The sequence below is a fragment of the Lissotriton helveticus genome, chromosome 5_1 (assembly GCF_964261635.1).
Source record: "Lissotriton helveticus chromosome 5_1, aLisHel1.1, whole genome shotgun sequence".
NCBI lineage: Eukaryota > Metazoa > Chordata > Amphibia > Caudata > Salamandridae > Lissotriton > Lissotriton helveticus.
Window position 1 is genome coordinate 208,389,928 of NC_136065.1, and position 27,204 is coordinate 208,417,131.

The window sequence follows — 27,204 nt, forward strand, 5'->3', positions numbered from 1 at the left end:
TGAGATAACACTAATGGAACAACTAATAGACCATACCAAAAACAAATAAAGGAATGATTAGAATAAGGATTGAAAATTGTAGGCAAATTATCTATTTCCCATAAGAAAAGATGAAATACTAGCAATTCGAGTGGAAATCTACCATCAAATGTGCACATAAATGTCAAATATTGAAAGTTAGAATGATGATCAAATGAAGCTCAAATAAGGGGAAAGCCCTAACCTCTCCAATAGGAACATTGTGGAATGTGGACATTTTAAGCCTATCAAGTTCAGAAACTACACATAGATTAGATATTTTCTTCAGGGACAGCTGGAAGGTACATCTGCTTAGACATGATCACTGGCAATTGCTGGGAGATTGTATGTCTTTAGGTAACCACTGAACCAGAGTATTAAGTTCTGGTGTTTGTTCTTACAAAGCATTATTTCTATCACTGGTCTTCACATACAATAGTTATATACACTACAATCCATTGCAGTTTAAGGATTATATTTGCTGGTTTGCTGCTCAAATGATAGAAACAACATTCCCTTCCATTCATCCTAATCCGTAACGATTTTCAACTTTTCTTATCGGGAACAAACTACGTTTTGTTACTTGGAAAGGGAGGTTCTGTACTTGAAAGCTCCAACATATATTTATTTATTTATTTATTTTTAAAGTTTTATAGAGCGCGAATAAGATCCTTGCGGATATCAGAGCGCTTTACACACATAGAGGTTATACAAACAGTTAGATCCAAATTATCTCTCTTATAAAGATGAAGGAACTCTTGGGCATATTTACGAATATGTCACGTAGCATAGATACAGTAAGTCATCTTGCTGCATTGTAATTTTCTCTTTACCCCTTTCCACTCGCGTTCCAACATTGGTTACACTGGGCACAAGACAATCTTTAACTAGTTTCGGAATTTACAAGCTCTAAACAAATGTCCACTTCCTTTCAGCTTGGGAGGGCAGGGTGATGCAGGGGGCAGAGCGAAGCGACGATCATCCTGTGTGTAGTGTCCTGCAACCAACTGTCCGCACATCATCCTGTGTGTAGTGTCCTGCAACCAACTGTCTGCTGGACGGACTCCCTGTTATTCTTGACTCAACTCTGAATCTATTTCCTTAAAAGCCAGACAAATCTAGACTTTAATTTAATATTTCTGACTGATGTCACTGAATATATCATCTTAAAACAAGGGTATTTCTTTTCGCTGTTCTGTGGGGAAACAATGCAGAAAAACCTGCATATTTGAAATATGTAACTGTACAATGATCAGTGTGAGTATTAAAAACACTTCTTGTCATAATAGCCATCTGATCTTATGTCCACTGGTCCTTAATTAACTTAAGTTCAGGCAACTTTCCTTCCCAAGTCGAGAACCAAAATCAAGTTTTCTTAGATTCTCACGTTTAGTGGACGAGAAAGTGAACTATTTAACATGGCCACTAGGGTGTAGCTGGCAGTAGTCTGTTTTTTATATCTATTTTCCACGACAATAATTTTTAAAGAATCACTTTGCCTTTTTAAACTTGGTAAAATTATGTAAAATTCATAGAAAGGAGAGTCATAACCAATCGTAAGCAAAGACCAGCAGCACCACTGACAGTCCACTCCATTTTTTTCACCAGACAGATTTGCAAATTCAATAAGAAAATAAGGACAATGCAAATAAGTTTTTTAAAATTTATGAACCAACCGTGTTCTAAGGGTGATGTTTTTTCATGGATGATAATTTTTATTTGCAACAGTGTTTAGAAAGGTGAGGGCAGCAGGTATACAACATACAGAAACGCAGGAATGATGTTCGGATTGTATGTTGATTTGATGGCGCGTGATTCAGCACGTAGGTAAAAAAAGGCAAAACAAAAATGTATAAAAAATAAAACCAAGAACAGAACATACAGAAAAATAAAAATTAAATTAATACAAGTGATGACTCATCAAGACAAGCGGAAAATGAAAACTCTGAAAATTATACATAGGAACAGTTATTAGTAATCCTATCAAAACAAAGGCAACAAGTGTCTAAGGTGACCACCATCCTGCTTTTTGAGTGAGAGTCACATATTTTTGGCACAAGCCCTTCTCCTTTTTCTAATATGTGCCAATGGATAAATATATCTTCATGTTATTTGATGAGTTTGTGCAGGTTTTAAAATACATCTTTTTGAGTCTCAGGTGCAAAACACAACATTTGCAGTCCAATTCCCAGTGGGCATTGTGTGATGCTCAGCATGCCAATTAAAACATGTGTTCACTTCTGTTGGCTGTGATTGGTCAGTATTCAGAAACTGTTGGCCAATCTTAAGCTGAAAGCTTAATTAGGCTGGTGACTATCACTCAAAATAGCGAAGGAAAGCTGGCCAGCCTAGCAATAACATTGACAACTACATGACACAACTCAAAACACTTTTTTTTATTATAAAAAAAGAACCTTAAATCACAAAACACACCAGTCCGTATTTGCATTTTGTGCACTGTTAATGCAAATATAGGGACAATACACCACAAAGAGGCAATTACTTGACAACCTCTCTCGTTCCCATCTCCCCCCTCACATGGCCACACGGTGTCTTGAAAGGTTTAGGTCGCTGCTTGTCTGTCTGAGCTGCCACACTGGTGTCCTGGCAACTGTCAGCACCCTAGGTACAGAACATTGATGTCCGACTGAAGATATCATGTGGGAGGACTGAGCACCCTGGAGGAATTATGCAGGAAGAACTTAAAAGACATGGTAAGAAAAACACTAACAGTTGCCAAAGGAAGGGTCAGTTCAGTATGTGCTGGAAATGCTATGTGCTTGGTTTTGCGCACAGGTGTACATGCAGTGCTGGCATGATCTAGGGGGCATTCCCTTGTTTACATGGTGTTCTGGCCCTTTGCTTTTGTATCCATACCATATTATGTGCGTGGCACAGAGGTACAGATGCTGCAAGGAGGGCACTGGCTGTGTGCCACAGAGGTGGGAAAGTGGGGAAACAGGGTCCTTTGGACCCTCAGCTGCCCCGAATGCAGGTGCAGTCATTTACTGCACCTGCCACCAGGGAAACTCTTCCCCACTTTGAGAACTGGAGCATGTTGCTACATGCACAGTGTTGAGTGGACTGGCAACTTCAAACAGCCGGTCTCCTGTTCACTGATGCACTGCCCCAGAGCAGGTGTGAGTTTGCAGATGCTCTACAGACTGCCCATTCGTTGTGATAGGGGGCACCCAGTGCACCCACCAAAAGGTGCAATGAGGCGCAAACTGGAATGCTGTGCATTATCTTTAACATGGACCCAAGTCTTTAGTTTCTTCTTGACACTGATGAAACACTTCGTAAATAAGGAGACAGGGCCAGGAAGTTCAGACATCATAGCTTTTTGAGTCAATGGCTCAAACATTTAACCAGGAAGAGGATCAATTTTCAAAATGTAACAATGTGTGAATGTACTGATGTTCCAATGTTTGTTGACTGAAGGGGAGTAGGTATGTACTGCTGGAGTTACTGTTTGTGGCTTCAGGTGAATGTGCTGACTAGTGGGAAGGCAGCAGAGGTCATGTTGGTGTGTTATGTACTTCCTTATCACTGATCTTGTAAATGAGCTTGTCATTCATCTGGTGGAAGCTCTGTGGGAGAATGGTACATTGGAATGACCCCCCAGAAGGCTTTGCTGTGCTACGGTCTGCTCTGTTGGGTGGGTTGTTCAGCTAGCAGCTGGTTTGAGTACTATCGAATTTGGATAGGGGCGATGTCTGTGCTACCCAAAAAGAGAGATTTGACACAGGAAATTTTTTAAAGATAATCACCAACACTTTGACGGATCTAAGGCATTTCCATAATGTGGGGCGCTCGCTCGAGGTCCTTCCATGTTTGAAATGTCAGGGAAGCTGTGGTTAGGAACCCAAATTCAGAGTAGTATCATGGACAGAGTTTCAGGTTCAACTGTGAGATGCTTTTGGGAACTGACGTTGAAGTGACAAAGGTAGTCAGCTGCTGCTGAAGAGGAGGGTGCATTGGAAAGGGTTTAGGAAAAGAAAAGAGGCATCTGGTAGGTCAAAGGAGCAATTTTAATATTTGGAAAAACGAAATACTGGTTGCAGAAAAAGGGATACATTTAGTTCTAAGGAAAAAATACTCAAGGCTTTCTGTCTGATTCCCTAAATGGACAGAACGTTGTAGAGTAGGAGAGAGTATGTTTCTAGGGAATTAGTAATTAGAGATTTAGTGGAGGTGCGCTTGCAGGACGTTTGGACAGTTAAAGATAGGCAGGAGGGCTCTATCAGTCCAACAGATTGGCAGAGTCTGCCCTTGACTGAGATCAAAGGTTTGTGTGAGCATGAATGTGTTTTGAATTGGATGGTAAATATCTTCTCTGGGATGTTAGAGAATGTAAGAATGCTGTAAATTGGCTAACAGATGGCTGCACAATTAGGGTTGAGTAAAGGTTTCTTTCAACAAGGGAGAGCTCCAGTCCCTCTTAAATCTAACTAGCATTGGAAGTGATGGTGGAGAAGATCAAGCAGTATTTGTCCTTGATATGCTGTGATGGAACAGCCTATGTCCTGTGAGAAAATTGGATGTGGTTTATGGCCTATGGGGGGCTGTTGCTATGGTTAGTGCTAGGGAACGTGATTGTTGAGGCTCATGAATAGTGATAGTTATTAGAGTATTTATTTTTTGACACTTTTTTGACACATTCATCTGTATTTATCATTTATTTTTACTAATTTTGTCTGTTTTACCCCATATTTTTTTTAGTTTTGTGAACGATTTAAGCTGAAATTAGTATATTTCCACATTACCATTGCTGATAAAGACCTGCTCATACTTGAATGCCTGACATATTTAAATGATTATCCAAACTTGATACATCATTATATTCATATGAAACATGCACATTTTAATATCAACCTGGTACACATCTGCAGCTCTTTAACCCTCTTTAGACAACTTTCTTTCTTAACTCCCTTAGGTGTCAATCTGCACAGCTATTGTCCTAGCAGTCATGATGACAACATTAAGAATCACTCAAAAAATCAACCCATTTTCCTTTGTTCTCCAAGTTTAAAAATAAATAGAAACAGGAAATCAATGGTTTTCTGTCTGTATTTAGTTGCACAATCTGTAATAAAGCAACAAACGAGGAGCCTTACTCATGATCTATGAGAGGCATACCTGTGGCATAAGATCTATAGGTTGTTCAGGTGATTGCAGAAGACATCTTATCACTTAAGAAACCATTTAACCCAATGGAAATTTTAGTATGAGTGATTTTTACCATATGGTATAACCCAACTGATGAAATGTTTTTCGAAGTTGTCTTTTCCATTCTTTTTTAAAAGGCATAAATGTGAGTAATCAAGAAAATTATTCTCCCTGTTGTTTTTTTCCTTCAAGTTTTGGCTTGGTCCACCACCTCCACCCACTCATTGCCTACCGTCATCCCTATTCCTTTTTTTTTACTTTAAATTGCTTGTATGCTCCCTGCTGGCCTCTCCCTCACTGCTTCCTTTCTTCTTTCCTGCGGTGGCCAGCCAGTATCCTCATTCCTACTCCTAAACCTTTTCCTATCAGGCCTCAGGCTACCAGTCGCTTTAGCTTCATTACCTCCCTTAATGATTAAAACTCGGTGTGACTGATTTTGTTTTATGTGAACGTAATCTTGTGTAACTGCCAATTGTTTGCTTTTGTTTATTTTGCAACATTTTCTTTTTCTTATGATTTTCATGTAGTTTTTATTCACAGTAGATTACTTTAAGCACAAAATATTTTGCTGGAAGTGTGAAACTATATGTGTGTCTCAGTCACATGTGCTGTTCTAGGTACGCTCATCACGTTATTTTTGATCCGGTGCGGAAAATACACTTTACAGGTTACTTGTGTGACATTTGTACCGAAGGGCAGACCTGTATAGTTTTTATACATTTGACCATCCAAGCATATCTTGTGTACTACAAATGGAAAACATATGCACTTTCACCCACTAATAAGAAAAAACATATTCCCTAACCAGGATTTGCTATGAGGTCTACATTTCTTTTAATTTTAATAAGTTTTGTATGGTAAATTCAGGTTAATTTTTTAACGGTTATTGGATGTTCTTTCTATTACTTTCAACCAAGGAACATTTTTATTAACTTGGCTTTCCACTAAGTGAGTTTTCAGCTGTTTGGGTTCTCAGAAATTTGTTTCTATTCTTTTGTTTTTCGATTACCTTACATATTAAGCTATGGGGATATTGCTGCTAATCAAACTTTATTGAAGGATATAATGTTGGAGGTATTCCAGTACAGTAATCTATTGTGATCACTTCCAGATACCACACCCGCAAGTAAGCGGAATCAAGAAATGAGCTAAAGGGTTCAGCTAACTGGGGCCTGTGGGTCTAGGTATCCTTTGCATGCGGACTGAGAGGGTGACAATGGTCAACATATGAAAATGGCTCCGAAAGAACAGGCCCACTACCAGTTTACGCCGAGGAGTGGACAGTAGAAGGACTATAGGAGAGATCCCCTATCTTACACTGAAAAGATTCCCATTAGGAACACCGAGTACATTTATTTACACAGGGCACCAATGACATCTAAGGACAACCTGAAAACTTGGAATGGCTTTACCCATCACAGGAGGTACATGCATGAACGTGTAATAGGGAACTATGCAGTTGTAATGTAGGATGCAAAGTTTTTGTTTTGAATTTATTGAGGGGTGCAGGCTGCAGAAGGGTGCTAGAAAACTAGGTTCAAGAAGGAAAAATAATGCAGATTGATATTGGAGGTGTAGAGACTGGTTCTTTTAGCTAGGGGGTTTCCTGATTATAAAGTGGTGAGGTTATTATTTTATTATTTAAGAAATAGAAATGGTCATACCAAAAGGAAAGAGGGTACGGTCACATAGGTTTGGATAGTTGGAATACATTAAATTAGATGGCACACTGGTTTAAAACAAATGTATAACTGTTTACCTAAAAGGCTCCATTTAATTAATGAGTGTGCAGCTGAGTAAAAGTTTACCACGACCACCACAGAGGAAATATATGACTCAGTCTGAGTATGCATCACAGGAGGTCAGTGACCATACACAAAACTCATTTATATTAAAATGTTAACTACCACCCTGCATAAACATTGTGGTATATCCCTGTGATAGAATAAGACTCAATCTTCCTAAACACAGGGTCACAATTACTAATGTTTGCACTGGTGCACACGCGATGATTTGTAATTTAGAACTAAGCACTCATGCCTTTACAATGGTAAGTAAATAGACACTACCATTTGCATTGCATTGAGTCACACGAGCACATGGAGATAGGCCACCATATCCTGAAATTTTAACAGCTCAAAAGATTTAACATTTTGATAATGCAGCATCTTGTATGGGGGGTGTATACTGATGTATCGCAGTAGCTACCCCTACATTATGCCTAAAGTGCCTCAAAACAGAAAAGTAAAAGATGAAGGAGGAGCATAAAGTAGCATGGCTTCCAACTTTCTGCAGCATAAAGAGGGTTGGAGGTGACGGTAAAATGACATATATTGCCGCTTACACTGACCACAAATCATTTTACACATTACGTACAATGTGGATACACATATGAAGTATAAAGACCACAAAAGAAGGGAACAATGTTTCTTTTGTCTTTATTACTCCACAATTCAAGGTGGAAAAGAACCTGACAGGGCCCAGAGTGACAACTAAAATGGAATTGGGAAGGGCACCTCAATGTATAATGGCAGAGACTGCAATACTTGTGGAGAAGGATCGTTTGGGGTACAGGGAAGGCTCTGCACAGGGATTCAGGGAAGGTGCTAGGAAAGTTAAAGCATGGGTGCAAGAAAAGATGATCCTGGGAAATGCAATAGGAACCAAAGATAGGAGTTAAAAGGACTGTGGCTGTGTGTCGGAAGGGTTCGAGCACAGGTGATTTAGAAGTCCAGCTGGAACAGAAATTTCAGATGAGGGTTAGTCCTAAAGAAGAACCTGAGCCAGTGCTGGTGGATTCATTAGTGCTACAGAAACCTTATGGTAGGTACTAGAGGAGACTTGGGAAAAGTGCAGGAGGAGTCCCAGAGCTAGATCTGGTGGATTCATTGGTGAATCTCTGGCTGATTCTCAAGGAGGGTGCTGGAGGAACTCTGGGGAAGGTGCAGGAGGAGTCCCAGAGTATTGGCATATTCTTAGGTAGGTACTAGAGGGTCCATGAGGTAGGTGCTGGAGTTGCTACATCGTAGGAAGCTTAAGGCAGGTGCTGGATGAGATTCCCAGGGTACATGCTTGTGTATTCCTCAAGTAGGTACTGAAAGACTGCGTAGGTTAAGGGGCCAAATAGATGCAGGATCATAGCTAAGGGACCTCTGGCGGGAGTGATGAAGAAGACTCTGGATAATTTCTTGAAGGAATTATAAGGTCAATGCTGGTGCAGTCCCACGGCTGGTGCTGCGAGAATTACCAGGCAAGTACTGGTGGATTTCAAGGAGAGGTGCTTATGGAATCCAAGAGGAGGGGGCTGTGAGCCTCAATGGTAAGTAACTGATGAGTGCAAGTGGAGTTGTTAAAAGACTATGGTGGGGGTGACTAGAGAGGTCAAAGGGTATGTATGAGACAACCCCAGATGGGTTCTAGAAAAAGTGCAGGTTAGAAATCTAGAATGGACACTAAAAGAGATAGACATAGTCATATATTTGCATGGTTAATAAACAGAGGCATGTTAATAGCATCTCCATTTTGTGATGAGAATCCATAGGTACATGTGGCAAAAAAGGCATCTGTAGCATCTTTTTTCCAATACCATAGTGCCTGCAGTAGGCAAACTAAGCAAGGAAAATGTTACTTCTGTTTTGTGCATCAGTTTGTGGTGGGTACTGCTGTAGATTCACATTCTCTGGATATTCCTGCCTTCTAGTGTTGGGCTTAGATATTGCAACTTACAAGTCACAAGACCGGTTATGACTCCTCCCATAACTCCACAATGTATGAGGACAGGTTCCTACTCAGATTGTTTTCCATCCAGTCAGTAAGTAGTGTAAGTGTAGTGTAGAGAAGAGTACCGTGCATTGTGATATTTTAGTTGAAGGAAAAGAGAGCAAAATATCTATGATGATCGCCAACTGGGGGCGCATGTGAATCAAGAGCAATTCTTGAAATGAACCAATGCCAAAAGGGTGAGTAAAATTTTCCATTCATAGCATGTGTGGCTGTCGATACAAATGCTCTGCATGCAATGTAAAGCAGTTTCCCTAAAGCAGTGGCTAGTGGCCAGATGATGCAGTTGTTTTGAACTAAGTCCTTAACACAGTTTGGGGAACTATTGCCTGTTGAGGGCCTAGAATATCCACAGTGTAGTGTTTAGTGAAAGGGTGAGGTGTTGATCAGGTGGCAGTTTTGCAGATATCTAGTGGAATGTTACTGAGAAGAACATGGTGGCACACTATTTGCACTTGAAGTGTGCCCTTGGGCCAAAAGAAGAGTGCTATTTGCCTTACCAATCCACCCATCAGTACCTGAATTAGAAATGGGGAGTTCCATACAGGGTTTGCCAAAGATCACAAAAAGTTGATTTGTTGTATGAAAGGGCTTGGTCCTCTCCATATAGTACATTCACACATTTTTAATGTCTGGAGTGTCTAAGTCTGTTTCCGCAACTGAGTCTGGTTGTGGAAAGACGATAAGCAGCTCAATGGTCTGATTGAGATGGTAAGGTTAGACAACCTTGGGTAGAAATTTGGGGTGGTACTGAGAAACAACCTTTCCTTGTAGACTTGAAAAATGAAAGGTTCCTAGATTGTCAGGGCTTGAATCTCACCAAAACACCTGAGCAAAGTTATTGCTATTATGGAAGCTACTTTTCACTGTGACAGAAACTGCAAGTTGAAGGAGTAGAGAGGTTCAAAGTGTGAATGAATGAGCCTTGTGAGGACTATGTTGAGATTTCACACAGGAGCAAAAGGCGTTATAAAAGGAATCACCCTCTTAAGTCCCTCCAATAAGGACTTGACTCTAGGTATTTAGAAGAGGGACAAATGACCCATTTTTTGCATACATTCTGAAACTGCGGCTATTTGTATGCATGTGGAAGTGTATGCTAGGTTTGCCTTTTGAAAGTGTAGAAGGTACCAAATGATATCCTGTAAGAACTTCTTAAAGTGGTCCATTTGTTTTGAGGTGCAGTAGTGACAAATATGTTCCACTTGGCTGCTAAGTATGCACATGCAATGAGGGTTTGTATGCTTCATTTATAGGTAGTGTCCTGGAGAGCACCCAGGGTCTCAGTGTCTTTATTTTCTCTAGCATTTCATCAACGAGGGGCGAAGAGATGATCTCCATCAAACAGAAGGTTGAGATGGTGCTGCTGCACCTCTGCCCTAAATCTTGAGATGCACAGTCATGCATGGTGCTACAGGACGATATCTGTGTTGATCCCCCACGAAGCAGTATCTACTGCATCTGTGGAATAGCAGATATTGACATTACCAATAGTCTTTCCCTTGGCCACAAGATCTTGTCCCCTTTTTTATGGCTTTCACGAAGGTCCATTACCAGCTTTTCCATCTCCTCCTAATAGTACCTATCATATCAACATGGGAAGCCCAGTGCATTGGTGATGCACAAAATGAAGGCAGCACCAACCACCAGACGCTTGCCAGCAGCGTTGATACACTTGCATTCCTTGTCTGGTGTGTGGGGTGTCACCTGTTGCCTATTCTGAGGCTCATTTCCATGCAATTTGCTCAACTAGGGAGTCTGGATGAACCTGACTGCGAATGTAGAGTGGATCAGATGGTACGGTCCTGTATTTGTTTCCACCCTAGGCGTGGCAACTTTAGCCTTTACTGACTCCTTGAATTTGTCTAGGGTGGGCTTCAACATCTCTTTCAGCACAGCAAAGAACTGCACCATCCTTTCAGTGTTAGAAATGGTCTCTAGGAGGACGTTATGCACATCCTGGAGAATGCTCATGACCACCTTGTGCTATTGCGCAGCGCTTTTAATAACTGCCTTCTAGGTGACAGTATCCTCAGGTGGAGATTGTTTGGTGGGGTAGGGCTCTATGCCTTGGCCATCCAGTCCTTCCTGGGGGTATCCCCCTACCTAGGCACTGGGGACTCGTCATAAGGGTCTAGCAGCTCATAAGGCCTTTCTGGGTCCAAAACAGTGTTGATTGACCTGTCAGGTTTGTTAGGAGATAGTGGCTAAGTGGGTGCGGAAGGTTATCGGAGTAATGGAGCATTTGTTGGGAAGGATGCTGGGACAGTGAGCTTGTGCCTCTGTCCATTCGTTTTTTGGGGTGGGGAAGTCTGGGTACCTTGAAAACCGGCTCCTCCTCAAACATGATACTGCGCGTCTTGGGTATGAGTTTGAGCGTATATGTGGAGGCTCACTTGAAGTTCAACCTTAGCATCGCAGGTGGTTTTGGTGTTGGTTTGGCAGCTGGTTTCAGCAGAACTGATGTAAGATGCTTGACGCCTAAGGATAGTGCCGGAGTTCCCTGCTGGGGAGCTCGATGAGCCTGGGTGGCAGCTTGGTGGGTGTCGAGGCCTGTTCTTGAGGTCAACCAGCACCAGATGTTGGAACTGGACCAGCAGAAGGTTGTTGCTTTTTATGCTTGGCTCAGGGCTCGAAGCCCAACTCCAGAGGAAGGGGTGCTCTGCCTTCGCCTGGGGATGGTTTTACGTTTGAAGCTTCATTACCTGGCCTTTACGTATTGCCACAGGAGAATCAGACAGGAATGTCCTGGTGTGAGGGCCTGAAGGCTTTCAAGCAGAAGTATTAGCTTTGTCATGCTCTTCATCTGAGGTATTGGAGGAGAAGGTGTTGGGTACACCTGAAAGGCCCAAGGGACCTGCTTCTTCTTCTGCATCGAGATAATCTCATTCCCCTAAGGAGCCAGAGGATTTGGGCAATCATGCTACTGCATCTTATGATTTGCCAAGCATCTCTCCCAGCTGTACCTAAGGGTCTTCTTGCAACGAAAGGCAGAGCAGAAGTAGCGCATGAGAGACAATGTTTGCAAATACTATACCAGTCTGACCATGGGCATTTGGTTTTCACCTAGGGCAGAATTGGAAGGGTGTATGTTTCATATCCTCTCCCTTAGACATTCTCCAACAATATGACCTGTGGTTTGCTACAGATTTTCGACCTGTGGCTGTTACGGTGGTATGGAATGTGGGACAACAAAGGTCATTGACTGTGAGTTACAGAGGAAGGGGTTGGGAGGAGAAGGTTCACCAGTGGGCCCAAAAAGTCAGTGAGAACACGTCAGTCTCAGAGCTCGTACTTGAAACATCAGAACTAGAGGGCAGCATAAATCCACATGAGGTTGAGGCTGTGGCATTGTGAACCATGGAGGGAGCCACAACCGGTCCTGTGTGTTTTTTTAACTAAAACAAATTACAAGGCAACATCCAAGCCCGATAGTAGATGGCAGGAATATGCAAAGCATGTTTATCTAAAACCACAGATGCTATAAACATTTTGGTTTAGTAATAGGGTGTAGTAGAGCAGCAGTTATTTAGACTGAATTACTAATCTACAAGCCAATGCAGACATTAAAAATAACAATGAGGGATACAACACCTGGAAGGTACAGACCTGCATCTGATTTCTTTAGGAGAGTACTTTGCCACTATGTACATAAAAATAGCAAAACAAGGACCCTGCAGAAACCTAGTGAATATGGAATTTTGTCCCAGTGTAGAGCTCAATGTTCATAAAGACAGTAAACTATATGCAAACATAATTAATATGGGAGAAGGCCCTCTGCTGTCAGAAACATGCATCTCGAATGGTGCAATGTAGGCATAAGATGACTGAGAAACATGTTAATACCCACCTGTCTAAATACATCGAGGCAGCAGACGGTCTGGACCCTTCTCAATCTGGGTTCAGACCAAACCACAGCACCGAATCAGCCCTCCTCTCCGTGACTGATACCATCCGGATGTCACTGGATAGAGGAGGATCCGTGATTCTGGTGCTGTTGGATTTGTCTGCTGCCTTCGACACGGTGCTCATGATATTCTTACCAGTCGTCTGAAGAGGGTAGGGATAGGAGGAACTGCATTAGCTTGGCTAGAAAGCTTTATCACTGGCCGCTCACAAAGTGTTCAATTGGGCTCCCATCTCTCCATCTCCAGGGAGCTCACCAAGGGGGTTCCACAAGGCTCATGCCTAAGCCCCACATTGTTCAATGTGTATGTGGCCCCTTTGGCTGAAATTGTGAGGGAATTTGGGTTCACACCAATATCATACGCAGATGATACTCAACTGCTGTTTCCCTTTCAGACACTAACGCCAGCAGTTAAAAATACCTTTGCTGCTGGGATGAGAGCTATATCCCATTGGATGACCTCTAACTGCCTACAATGCAACGTAGGTAAGACAGAGGTCATGCTCTTCGGAGAGGCCCCACTCCTATGGTCACCTGAGTGGTGGCCCCCCGAACTAGGCCCTGTCCCTATCCCCAAAGAGGTAGTAAAAAACCTCGGGGTCCGACTTGACCAGTCCCTGACACTTAAAGACCAGGTTAATCAGGTGACTGGATCCTGCTTTGGGGTCATTGGACTTCTGAAAAGGGTTTTCCCTTATCTAGCAGACTGTCATAGGAAAACTTTAGTCTAGGCACTGGTAATCAGTAGACTGGACTACTGTAATGGGCTACTCATCTCCACCAATGAAGAACAACTAAGCAGACTACAGGTAGCCCAAAATACTGCGGCCAGACTAATCTCGAATGTCCCACCCAAAACCCCTTCACGCCCTTTATTGAACAAACTTCACTGGCTTCCAATTCGCCAGAGGGTGAAGTTCAAGATATGTTGTATAATCTATAAATGCCTGCCGGGCACTGGCCCCAAGTATTTATCTGAAATCTTCAGACCCTATGAGCCTGGTCGCTCTTTGCGTTCTCAGACCCAATCCTTGTTACAAGTACCACGGATTAAGAAGGAAAGACAGGGAGGCCGAGCCCTCTCGTATCGCGGCCCCACTCTCTGGAACTCCCTGCCCCTTGCCCTTAGGCAAAATCCCAATTTAGCTACCTTTAGGAAATGTCTAAAGACTCATCTGTTCTTGACCATGTAGACATCCTGCACTGCCTGATGATCTTTTTTCTGGATATAGCTTTGGTATGAACAAAAGCGCGGAGATACCCCTTCGGGGGTCGAATTCCTGCGCTATATAAGCATAAAAATAAAATAAATAAATAAATATCTGGATCACATTTCATAATCCTCATAAGGTATGATACTTGTTATTTGAGTAACCCATCCAGTGACATGTCTAGTATAATCTCAGTACTACCTACAAAAAAGGGGCCGTATTCATTAGGAAGTCCACTCACAGAAAACTATAGTATGAGTTATGTACTGCCTGCTTCCACACACCTGGCTCTGAAACCCAGGGAGAAAGTTAGGAGTAAATGCAGGCAGGAAGGAGGGAATAGCAAAGGCTAACCATGGTTTGGTCAAAAGGCCATTAGGGGCCAGAAACCCAAGAAATCTAATCCAGAGTGCAAAGTATAGCACAATTTGCGTATTTTTGCCCACACATCCCTTCAATATATGCTATCCACACGCAGAGAGGAAATAACACAAGTGGTCTGCTACCTGCTTGGGTGGATGAAGATAAGATGGGAGCGCAACACATCATGTAGTGGTAAAAAATTGTATCTATGAGGATTTAGGAGATAACAACAGGAGCCAAAATTGGTTGGATGATAACACTGGGATATTGAGCGAGCCCTGATGAAGTCCTACAAGGACGAAACGCGTTGGCTGGGCCGAATGGATTGCTTCTGTCAAACTGTCATTTTTTTTTTATAAAACTGGATTCAAAGCAACCTGCAAGACTCCTGAATAACGTTTATTTGTCACATCATGACTACTTGATGTATTGCTGGAGAACAGTTTAACCATCTGTTAATTTTGGAACAAATAATCCTGAATAGAATTGAATGCTCTTTTTCATTTATTTCTTGACCTTGTGTTGGGGTTGCCTCTTGGCAATGAAGTCACAAAAGTAGAGCGTTAGAGGAAACAGAATTTGTATTAATTACATACCAGTGAACCGTTTGGAGCCCACATTGCCAGTGTGCTGTTTATTAGTATTCTCTAGAGGGCTTCTTTACATGGGCAAAATATCCCACCAAAGAGAAGTAGCATAGGTCATCTCTTGCCTGGTCACAAGGCTCACTGGTATGCCAATTCAATCAGTGAGCGGCCAGTACTGCATCTGTGCTATAGATATATACACTAACTCTGTATCATAATATGATGCATATTATTTACCATGTGACAACTTCACAAATGAAAAATGTTCCCCATAACTCTGCATCCTCGTCATCATCCTTTCAGAGCAGACCAAAACACAAGCAAATAGGGCACATAACATAAACACACATGATTTAACACTCATTCTGAACATATATATCATATAAGCTTGATCTCATGAAAGGACATGAACCCTAAAGTAGAAGTTAGACTTCATGTGTAGACAGCCACAATATTAAGGCATAATAATCTCTTTAAAAATAACTTGCTATTATATACTACAAAAAGAATCTCTTGTTATGTGGGGTAATATACATGTCCTAATTGGATTATGACACAACATATATAATGTCTTGTGTAGTATGGTGAGTGTAGTACAGTGAAGTGGCCCTTCAATTCTTGATTTATGTGTCTTGGATGCAAACTGTGAGGTGGTTAGTTTCACATAGAGACTTGAGCCACAATAAAACTTGGGATGGACTCTGGATGAGCCCAGGGACACAGAAATACTTTAAAAATCTGCTCTCTTGGACTATACAGCCAGCAGTAGGAAAGAGGTAAAGTGTACTTACCGCAATCTCGGTTACCAAAATATCTGTAATACTTCCCAGCACTGTCACAAAATCAAAAATGTTCCAGGCATCCCGAAAATAGTTCTGCAAAAGAGAAAAACATTAGCTGAAGAGCACTTTTGCTAAGATCCGTGGACATGGTAGAGGGATAGGTGATGGGCTACAAGGATTCATATTCAAACCTGATGTAATGGGGAACACAGTGGCCACAAAACTGCAATGATGACTTACCAGAACACCAAAGGCTATAATCTTGAGGATGCACTCCATAGAAAACAAGGAAGTGAACACAATATTCAAGATCTTCAACATAAGGTCGTACTTGGTGGAAGCTCCAAAGAACTAGATGAAAAGAATAGCCAAAAAGATGTTTTCAATAATGAGAAGTGCAGCATCACCACAGGCTAAAAACAGCGCTCAGAACAAAGTCAATCAACGGCTCAATACCAACATGTGGAACAAATATGAGCAGAATTCAAATACAATTTCTGACATTTGGAACTGGAGTAATCTTTTTTTCACAAAGTTGTAAAAAGACAAAATAAGCTTTCAAGCAGCATATCTGAAAAAAGTAAGACTATTTAGCTCCAAATGTGACTGAAATGTAACCCACAGCTCTGAGGACATGCCTCATAAATATTGAAAGAATATTCTGGAGAGGTTATGGTTGTATACCCTTAAATAGAAAAAGATGGGGTCCTTGGTGGGTGCGGGACACCTGACCAAAAAGAATGAGTAGTTTCTGTCCTGTAACTCCAGTTCTGTAGTAGGGGTATCTCTGTTATAGTCATAATCTAGTGAATAGTCCCGCCCATGTGCGAGGACCCCAGCAATCAAAAATAATCTCTTAAGTTGTCAAAAAATTGCAGAACTGCAAAGACACTTAAGAGAGAATTTAAAGACAAATAATGCAGCCTATATCCACAGGCTACACTGTCCAGTACTTCAACTAGAAATTCCACCAAAAATCCACAAACAGCAAAGCCTGTCCAGATTTCCCTTGCTTTAACAGCAAAACCCCTCTGGAATGATAGAGAGGAAGGCATAGACAGACAAGCCCCATAGGCTGCCATTATGTGGCTTAAATAGGGTACTGTGCCTTTAAGAGAACTTTCCAGAACTTCTCCCAGTATCCCAGAATGCATAGCAGGTCCCTCTCACTTTCAGTTCTTTTTGAAGGCGTAACACGCCAGACCTGTCGCATTCCTTAAATGAACATCTCTCTCCACCGGGGAGGCGGGAGGGCGCTTATGACTATAACAGAGATACCCCTACTACAGAACTGGAGTTACAGGACAGAAACTACTCCTTCTGTAGTAGGGGATCTCTGTGTATAGTCATAATCTAGTGAATAGAATGGCAAGCCCATCCCCACACCAAAGCGGCGGTGGAGAAAAGAGAAATAACACCACTACTGTGCGAACAGATTTCGCAGCGAAGCCTGCCCAACCTGAGCGTCTGCCCTGGCATCAGTGTCCAGGCAGTAATGCTGAGCAAAGGTATGGACCGACTTCCAAGTGGCCGCCTTGCAGATTTCCGCAATCGGAACATTACGGAGCAATGCTGTCGTGGCAGCTTTGCCCCTGGTGGAATGAGCCTTAGGCTTACCTCCTAAGGTCTTATTAGCTTTTTGGTAACACAACTGTATGCAGGACACAATCCACTGAGAGATAGACTGCTTAGAGGTCGCAAGACCCGTCCTGACTGATCCATAATTGAAAAACAATTGGTCAGACCTGCGAATATCTTTGGTCTTATCCAGATAAAATTTCAACACCCTCCTAACATCCAGGGAATGTAACGACCTTTCCGCTGGAGATGAAGGATTCTGAAAAAACGTAGGCAAAGTTATGGTCTGGTTAACATGAAAATCAGAAATAACCTTGGGAAGAAATTTAGGGTGAGTACACATAACAACCTTAGCAGCATGAAATACAGTATAAGGTTCTTGGCAACACAGCGCCTGAATTTCACTCACCCTGCGGGCCGATGTAATGGCCACGAGGAACGCCGCCTTCCAGGACAGGTCCTGCAACGAAGCCTTATGAATAGGTTCAAAAGGCTCCTTCATCAACCTGGACAGCACCACATTCAATTCCCATGAAGGCGAAGGAAGCCTGACAGGAGGGAACACTTTCTTCAAGCCTTCCAAAAAATCTTTGATCACAGGGATCTGGAAGAAGGAAGTCTGCGAAGGGCATTTCCTGTAGGCAGTCAAAGCAGCAAGATGAACCTTAATAGAATGGACATTAAGGCCAGACTGCGCCACCTGTAGAAGATAAGGAAGGATGACATCTTCCTTACACGTCGTCGGATCATAGTTCTTAGACTTGCACCAGATACAAAATCTCTTCCACTTGTACGCATAGGAAGTCCTAGTGGAAGGTCTCTTAGACTCCTTCAGTATGTCCATACAATCTGCAGGGAGATTCAAATGACCATATTGCACTAACTCAGGAGCCATGCTGCCAAACTCAAAGACGAGAGGTTGGGGTGCAACATCAGCCCCCCGAACTTCGTGAGAAGGTCCGGCCTGCACGGCAGCCGAATGTGAGGAAGGAGAGACCGGTGAAGCAGGTCCGTGAACCACCACTGTCTGGGCCATTCCGGGGCAATCAGTATCATCCGCGCCCTGGACTGGGACAGCTTGATGAGAACCGTCGGAATCAGGGGAATGGGTGGAAAAGCGTACAGAAAGCTGTTCGACCAGTTGATCCATAACGCGTTCCCCAGCGTCCCCGGCTGGTAGTACCTGGAGGCGAAGCCTCGGCATTTGCTGTTTTCGGCGGTGGCGAACAGATCGACGTCTGGAGTCCCCACCTTGCGAAGACTTCTCCTAGTACTTCGTCGTTTATGACCCATTCGTGGTTTTCCTGAATCAGTCTGCTCAGTGCGTCTGCCTGAACATTCTGCACACCTGGCAGATGGGTAGCCGTTATCGTCAGTCCTCGAGCCAGAAGCCAGCGCCAGATCGCCTGCGCCTCCTGCGACAGGGTGTGTGACCTCGAGCCTCCCTGCTTGTTGAGGTAATACATTGTGGTCGTATTGTCCGTTTGCACAAGTAGAGAGTCGGTCTGGAGGGACGGGTGAAAGGCCTTCAGTGCCAAGTGAACAGCTCTGAGTTCCAGGAAATTGATGTGGTACGTGGACTCCGTCGGGGACCACGTCCCTTGAATCTGTAGGTCTACGGAATGCGCCCCCCAGCCATGGAGAGAAGCATCCGTCACGATAACCTGAGTGGGAATGTCCTTGTGGAAGGGAACCCCTCTGAGGAGATTCTCCGCTGAACACCACCACTTCAGAGACTGAAGAGCACGCAGAGATAGACGTATCTTGTCGTCCCAAGATCCTCTCCTCTGATCCCACTGATCCTCCAAGCACTCTTGCAACGGTCTCATGTGCAGCCGCGCAAGTGGCGTCAGGAAGATACAGGAGGCCATCGATCCCAGTAGAGAAGACACCGTCCTCACTGTCGTGGATGGAGCGGTCATGAGAGCCCGAGCCTTCCGAAGCAGTGATAATCGTCGCTCCTCCGAAGGAGACACGCTTGCTGACAGCGTATCGATGGAGGCTCCCAAGTACTGAATGCACTGGACTGGAGTCGGAACCGACTTGGACATGTTGATGTGCAACCCCAGCTTGTTCAAGAGAACGCACGTCTTCTGGAAGTGTGCTTGCGCTTCCGTGAAGGAGGAGGCCTTGATCAACCAGTCGTCCAGGTACGGGTAGACAAACACATTGTTCTTCCTTAGGTGTGCTGCTACCACCGCCATGCACTTTGAGAATGTTCTCGGCGCAGACTTCAGTCCGAATGGCAGTACCGTGTATTGATAGTGATTGGCGCTGACTTGGAACCGCAGGAACTTCTTGTGTTTGTGTGCAATGGGCACAAGGAAGTAAGCATCCTGGAGGTCTATGGCACACAGCCAGTCTCCCCGTTGCAGCTGAGGATAAATCTGATGCAACGATATCATGCGAAACTTTTCTCTGCGAATCCACTTGTTTGCTTGTCGCAAATCCAGAATGGGCCTGAACTCGTTCTTGTCCTTTTTTCGGACCAGAAAGAACCGGGAGTACAGACCTCTTCCTCTTTGAGACAGTGGTACGACTTCGATCGCCCTTTTCCTTAACAGGATATCGGCCTCCGCCTGGAGCTCGCGCAGCTGACACTGCGAGCCGACCGGAGGAATCGATGGAGGAGGGCTGGTGAACCGAAGACTGTATCCATTGCAAACAATATTCAGCACCCACTTGTCCTGAGTAATTTTTCTCCACTCTGCCAGAAAAGATTGAATGCTTCCCCCCACCGGAGCGGGTAACAGTTGTCGGGGAAGTAAGTGCTCAGGGCCTAGACCCGGCCTGGCCCTTAGTCGCTGGTGCCGACTGATGGCCGCCTCTGCCCCTCTGGCGTTTCTGGAATGGTCTTCTGAACTGCTGCTGTTGTTGTTGCTGCTGTTGTCCAGAAGACTGGCCACGCCCTCTGCCTTGACCACCGAACCGGCGTTGGAACGGACGGTACGTCTTCTTGGTCTCCTTGGGCTTCTCCAAACCCACCGCTGTGAGTGTTTCAGCTTCCGCCTTCATGCGGGCCATTTCATCATCAGCGTGCTTCCCGGACCGGGTTTCGCCAGAGAATGGCAGATTGGCAACCCTCTGCTGAGCGTCCGGTTTCAGAGACGTAAGGCGGAGCCATGCATGTCGTCGCTGGTTTATTCCGTGACAGAAACCATGCGCCGCCAGAAGAGAAGAGTCGGCTGCAGCGCTGATGACTTGATTCGCCACCAACATTCCCTCGTTAAGCACCTCTTGGAGGTCTTCCCACTTGTCCCGCGGAAGGAGCTCCACGAACTGTTGAAGGGATTCCCAGAGGGCTCTGTCATACCGACCCAACAAGGCAGTGGCACTAGCTGCCTTCATGGAGGTCGCCGAGGTCCCACAAACTCTTCTCCCAGATGAATCCAACCACCTAGATTCCTTATCTGGCGGAACTGTGGAGGAAGGCGTGGTGGCATGCTGTTTGCGCGCCGCCGTCACAATCACCGAGTCTGGAGGGGGCTCCAGCCTTAGAAAGGCCGGGTCCGAGTCCGGAGCCCAGTACTTCTTCTGCAGTCTGGAAGGTGCCGCCTTAGTCACCGCTGGAGTGAGGAAAAGATCCAGGGCCGGTTCTTCCAGGCCCGGCACCAGTGGTAGTAACGGCCGAGACAAATGCTTCTGATGGAGCGTCTCGAAGATGACCGAAGTCTTTGGAGTGGGCACTGTCAAAGTAATGCCCAATTTTGCCGCACCCCATAACAGCACGTCCTGGAAGGACACCAGATCGTCGACCGGTGAAACCCTCGTGTCCGGCGAATCCGACAAGGTCGGGGAGTAGTGCCTGGTCCCCGACGACCTGGTCCGTGAACGAGACCTGTGTCTCCTGTGGCGCCGTCGAGATCGTGTAGAAGACCTGTGACGCGAACGTTCCCTTCACCTGGAGCGGGAGCGCGACCTCCCAGCACGTGGGCGCTCTACCGGTTTCCGTGGAGGCGTCTTCCGTGGCCTATCCTGGGGCTTTGGGGTAGGCGTACCCTTAGGAGGGGTCGGAAGCAGAGGCAGCGACACCGACCTCGGTGGTCTATGAGGAGGGACCGGCGGTGGAGGCTACCCCGCAGGAGGCGGCGGAGGCAGGGAGGGGAGCGGCGGATTAGCCGGAGGAGCCTCCTTCGGCAGAGGAGGAGGGGTCATAGGCCTTGGCGGTGTATATACCACCGAGTACACCGTGCCCGATGACTTCTTCGAGGGATGGGCCTGTGATCCAGACCCACCAGAGCTTGAGCGACGTCTCCGACGTCCTTCACCAGCTCCAGCATGACTTTTGGCGCCAGAATCCCTCCTGCGCCTCTTAGAGGAGGTTGAGATCCTCGGTGACGCCGATCTCTTCCTGCTCGACGTCGAGCGTCGTTTTTCAGGCGTGGAATGGCGATCCCTCGACTCTGGCGTCGAACGCCGTCTCCTCGACGTCGAGTGTTTCTTCCTCGACGACGATCGTCGCACCCTCGACGACGAGCGGTCAGACCTCGACGGCGAGCGTCGACTCTTTCTCCTCGACGACCGTTTCCTCACGGTCCTCGACGCCGAGGATCCCCTCGACGTCGAACTGGTCGACGGCGACCGGCGGTGTCGCTTTGATGGCGAGCGCCGGTGCCTTCGTCGACGGCGATGCCTCGACTTCGACGACGACGACGTTGACGACGACGTCGGCGGTGACTTCGACGGCGGCCTAGCCAGGCCTCTCGACGTCGATCTTCCACGCTGTCTCGACCCGGAGCCCCGGGGAGAAGGGGAACACACCGTCGTCATCCCTCTCGACGTCGACGTCGAGGCTATCGACGTCGACGGAGACCGGGACCTTTTGCTGGTCTTCCTGCCTCTGGGGAGCCCCCCAGAGGCCTCAGCAGGGGCAGAGGGAGCCTTCCCAGCCTGCCCAGACCCACCTGCAGCCTGCAGTCGCCTCTCTTCCAGGCCTTGGAGCCTAATCTTCTGCCTTTCCCTCAGGGTCCTTGTAGAAAAGGTCTGGCAGATGTCACAATCTTCAGGGACATGTTCATCAGGGAGGCAAAGAATGCAGACGTCGTGTGGATCAGTCTTGGCCTTCTTCCTTCCACATGCTGGGCACTTGTCGAATAAAGCAGGCATTTTAGATCCCTAAAAGCCTGAACAAACACACAGAAGTGAAAAGGAAACACCAAGAATCAAATGAGAACCCTTTTAAATCCAAAAAGTGCAAAAAAAGTCCAATAAACCCTTGAAAAAGGGAGAGATCAATGCACAGGGTCCTGTAAGCAGGAGCCGGAAAAAAGAACTGGAAGTGAGAGGGACCTGCTATGCATTCTGGGATACTGGGAGAAGTTCTGGAAAGTTCTCTTAAAGGCACAGTACCCTATTTAAGCCACATAATGGCAGCCTATGGGGCTTGTCTGTCCATGCCTTCCTCTCTATCATTCCAGAGGGGTTTTGCTGTTAAAGCAAGGGAAATCTGGACAGGCTTTGCTGTTTGTGGATTTTTGGTGGAATTTCTAGTTGAAGTACTGGACAGTGTAGCCTGTGGATATAGGCTGCATTATTTGTCTTTAAATTCTCTCTTAAGTGTCTTTGCAGTTCTGCAATTTTTTGACAATTTAAGAGATTATTTTTGATTGCCGGGGTCCTCGCACATGGGCGGGACTATTCACTAGATTATGACTATACACAGAGATCCCCTACTACAGAAGTGACTTTTCCCATCCACTAAACTTGCAATTCACTTGCCCCATTTAGGGGCAAAGCACCAGGCTTCCAGCAGCAGATTCTCAGCAGGCTCCATGATCGGGAAAAAGTAAATTATAACCCATCTGCCACAGGAACTTTGGTCACTGTACATCTATTTAGGGCTCTCTTTCTGACATGCATTTCCCCATCACGTATTAGAGGAAAAGTCGCAGTCATTGATTTTTTAGCTTTTCAATAACAAACTCACACCTTATTTCTGTGAGAATATATAGTAATACTTTAGTGAAATCAGCTAATGAGGATTTGTTTAAGATTCTCCCAGTAGTTGAACATGTATGCAAACAGTGAATATAAAAAAAGGTGTTATTTCGTCTGGCAAAAGGTACACTGACAATATAAATCATATGAGATTCAGCAAGCTGGTGTATATTAAAGAGGAATGCACTGTTATGATGTCATGCACTTTCAGCATTATGCACTTAAGGCGCTCCTAAAGGGAACCATTTTGTACACACACAAATATGTCTTTTTCTGAAACACAATTCTGGCTGCTGGCATAGAGCTCGTCCAACAGAAAATATCAAACACTCGTACTAAGGTTGGGTAAGGCCAGCTTGGGGTGATGGTATTACAAACGCTAGCTATGGTTTAGTGAAGGGTGTAGATGGTGCATTGAGCATGTTGGTGAATTTCGGGGTCAGGAAAACTCACACACAGTACACTGTGTCATGCTTCATTACAGGGCTGCTAGCACACCTCTGCGCAAGCCAACGCTGGAGGTGGAGCAATAGGGAGGGGAAGACAGTACAACAACAAAAACATAAACCCAACAAGAGGACCACCAAAGCAGTGTAATCTAATTTCAACCCTGGCCAGACATTTCCTCCACAACTCTGACAATAGGAATACTCGGAACTAGCTTGATGGAAAGTCAAGAAAACGAATCCAACTTCAGTGCTAATGCAACATGCTCTTTATCAATCCTGGACCCAAACACTTTCAACAGAGAAGACACCCTGTCTGACACTAATATTGTGCCTTTTCTATACTTTAATCAACTTCCAGAAACTATCTACCTTTGCTGCATCAACCCAACCAGAGGACTGTATTTCAAAGTCCGCGTCCAAGCCTCCCTCCAAGAACAATCATTGATCAGTAACTTGGAAAGGTTTGAATATGAAAGCCTCAGATAGCTCTATGGAACAGACAAGCTACTCTACTGACTCACTCGTAGAATGGACAGAGAAAGGTTCCTCCTCGACAGCTATCATCACGTCCTATTGCCACCTTTCTCTCCCAGTACTTCTCCTTCCTTCCTAAAGTACATTATTGATGCCCATCCTCTTAAAAATTCAAGAACAGTGGGACTACGAATTCAAAAAATCGCTGTGATTCAGGGTCAGGAAAACTCACACACAGTACACTGTGTCATGCTTCATTATAGGGCTGCTAGCACACCTCTGCGCAAGCCAACGCTGGAGGGGGAGCAATAGGGATGGGAAGACAGTACAACAACAAAAACATAAACCCAACAAGAGATCACAAGTGAATAAAGGTGCAGAAATAGTAGTTAAAACTGGACACGGGATATCCTCAATCCAATTTTAATCATCTTAAATGTACACAATGAACTGTTACTATCCAGGAGTTTGTTCTTAGTTTCATAAGTTGCATTGTATTCGTATCTGAAGTTAAGTCATAGGGCCTGATTACAAGTATAGGTGCTATCTATTGCACCTGATAAATAACAATACCACGGGGTTCGTTATTTATCAGGTCAAATTAATAACACCTATTACGAGTTTGTTGGGAATAACATTCAGATTTTGGTGTTTAACGCACCAAAATCCACATTATACAGTCATTACAGTACGGGGTTCCCCTGTTAAATTTCAGCAGGTTTGACATGCTGAAATTTAATGAAGGTTGAGGTGTTTAGCGCCTCCGATAATCATCAATGCGTTAAATAACACTTGACTCGTAATTCTGGCCAATGCGTAAACAGGTGTTTACGCATTGGTCGGAATTAACCGACCTACTCGTAAACAGGCCCATAGTGGTCCATCTGGTCTAGATTGAGGACCCTTCATTGAGTGCTATTATCTAGAATTACATTTTACTTCTGAGTAATATGCTCAATCGTTACTGGAATGCTCCACTAATTTAATCCAGATACCCATTATAACCTGCCTCTGTTAGTCTACTGGAATTTACAAGACAATGCTGAGTGTATTTGCAGCTGTCCTACTGGATTGCCATTCCACTGCTTATGACATTGTTAAAATAATTCAGTTTTGATCAACACAAAATGGATCATTTATCTGAAACTCTGGTAAAGTTGTTCTCTTATGGCATGACACACTAGTCTCTGGTAACAAGAGGCAGTGACTGCCCAAAGGGCATACAACTCTCTAGTAACCATGGAGCAGGCAGCTGACAGCCTCTATGATTCACAACAACCAGCAGCAGAAGGATGGTCAGTGTGACATGGCCGAGCAGAAAGGGCATAGGCTCAAAAGGAGCCCCTCTGCAGTCCTGGCAAAGTGGCTATGTAGCTGCACTAAGAGAACGCACAAAACAGCACTCACCTTCATCATCAGTACAATGGTGTTGAGGGCGATCATGGCCATGATGAAGTACTCAAATGGTGGAGACACCACAAACTTCCACATCCTGTACTGGAAGGACTGCTTGTTCTGTGGCATGTACCGAGTGAGTGGTTTGGCACTAATCGCAAAGTCGATGCATGCCCTCTACAAAGGAGGAAAATTTCATGTAAGCAGGAGGGGCATTGACAAGAGCACAGCACGCACACATCAAGAACCCCCCCGCTCAAAAGCAGCCACTTCGTTATTTCACATAAAACAGAAAGGGTTGTTTTTTGGTTAATTAATATGCCCTTTACAAGATTAAGTTCAGGAGTAACTAGTCCAAGAGTCCCTTGAATTGTCCAAGCTAAATTCCTCACGACTGCTCCGGTATGTCTGTACAATTTCTTTAAACATAAATAATCTGCTCAGTTTAAGATCACATTTTGTGTGAGAAGGCCTATCCAAAATGCTAATTAACCAGTGACATCCTAGGCATTAGTATCGATTTCTGAATTACATTTAGTGTTATGTGAGCGGTAGAACACCCTGCACTTTTGCCATTTAGAAATTCACCATTTCTATTGTTTACTATATTGGTTAACAATGTGGAAAAGTATGCTTAAAATGGATGCCACATGGACTAGTTCAGCAATACAAATCCCTAAGAAAATAGGTGAATAGGCAACATTAGCAACATGATCTGATAAATTCACAACCACTTAGAATATCATTTTTGATGGAAAGTGTATGCATACCACCTGTTAGTGGTATGGGGACAGGTAAAATATTAAACTTCCAGAATGGCATCAGTTTATAGTTTGTGATCTTGAGCTCTAGCATCGCTTACATGGAAATTTGGATTCCTCAGATTCTATAAAGCCTTGAGGAGGATCACAGGAAATTGTTTGGCTATGTGTTCTAAAGGGTTCAGATCACAGCTCACCCACAAATTCTCTACTGTGTTCTATAAGGAGGTCCTAATTGGAACTTGGGCATTATTCTACCGACTCTTTGCCCAATAGAAAATCCAGGACCATGGATCTAAATCCCATCTGTCTCTCTGCTATATCCAGATTCCAGAGAAATAAATCAACCTGTTTCTTGTCACTTTGGACCAGGACCATGAATCTTTGCTCATTAAAGGATGTGTGTTCTGGGCAGAAGTTCATCACAGTACCTCATTCTTCTCCAAGCTGCACTCCGACATGGCTTTATCTCCCTGCTCCTGGAACGTGATAATGATCAACGCCACAAAGATGTTCACAAAGAAAAAGGGGAACACAACAAAGTAGACCACATAAAAAATTGACATTTCCATCCGATAGCCAGGACTTGGGCCCTGCTCTTCGTAGGTGGCATCCACAGAGTGTTTCAAAACCCTAAAATACAAAATAAGCTAGTTATTTTCTGTGTGCAATTTGAGAACTAGAGAATGGCAAAACAACAAGTGGATAATGATGGGGTGCATTATGCTGTCTAAAATCTGACATGTACTATGGACTCTTCCACAGCAAAGTGGCTCACAAGGACAACACTTTC

General features: G+C 44.5%; 1 protein-coding gene across 1 annotated transcript in view; it reads right to left on the reverse strand.

Annotated features, from left to right (window-relative positions):
• CACNA1B (calcium voltage-gated channel subunit alpha1 B) overlaps window positions 1-27,204 on the reverse strand; it is a 1,081,812-nt gene that overhangs the window by 167,394 nt on the left and 887,214 nt on the right. The window contains exons 29-33 of the mRNA XM_078642008.1: window positions 26,843-27,044; window positions 25,663-25,827; window positions 16,058-16,168; window positions 15,827-15,910; window positions 10,993-10,998 (exon numbers count right to left, since the gene is read on the reverse strand). Coding sequence (XP_078498134.1) covers window positions 10,993-10,998; window positions 15,827-15,910; window positions 16,058-16,168; window positions 25,663-25,827; window positions 26,843-27,044 — 568 coding nt within the window. The remainder of the gene's footprint in view (window positions 1-10,992; window positions 10,999-15,826; window positions 15,911-16,057; window positions 16,169-25,662; window positions 25,828-26,842; window positions 27,045-27,204) is intronic.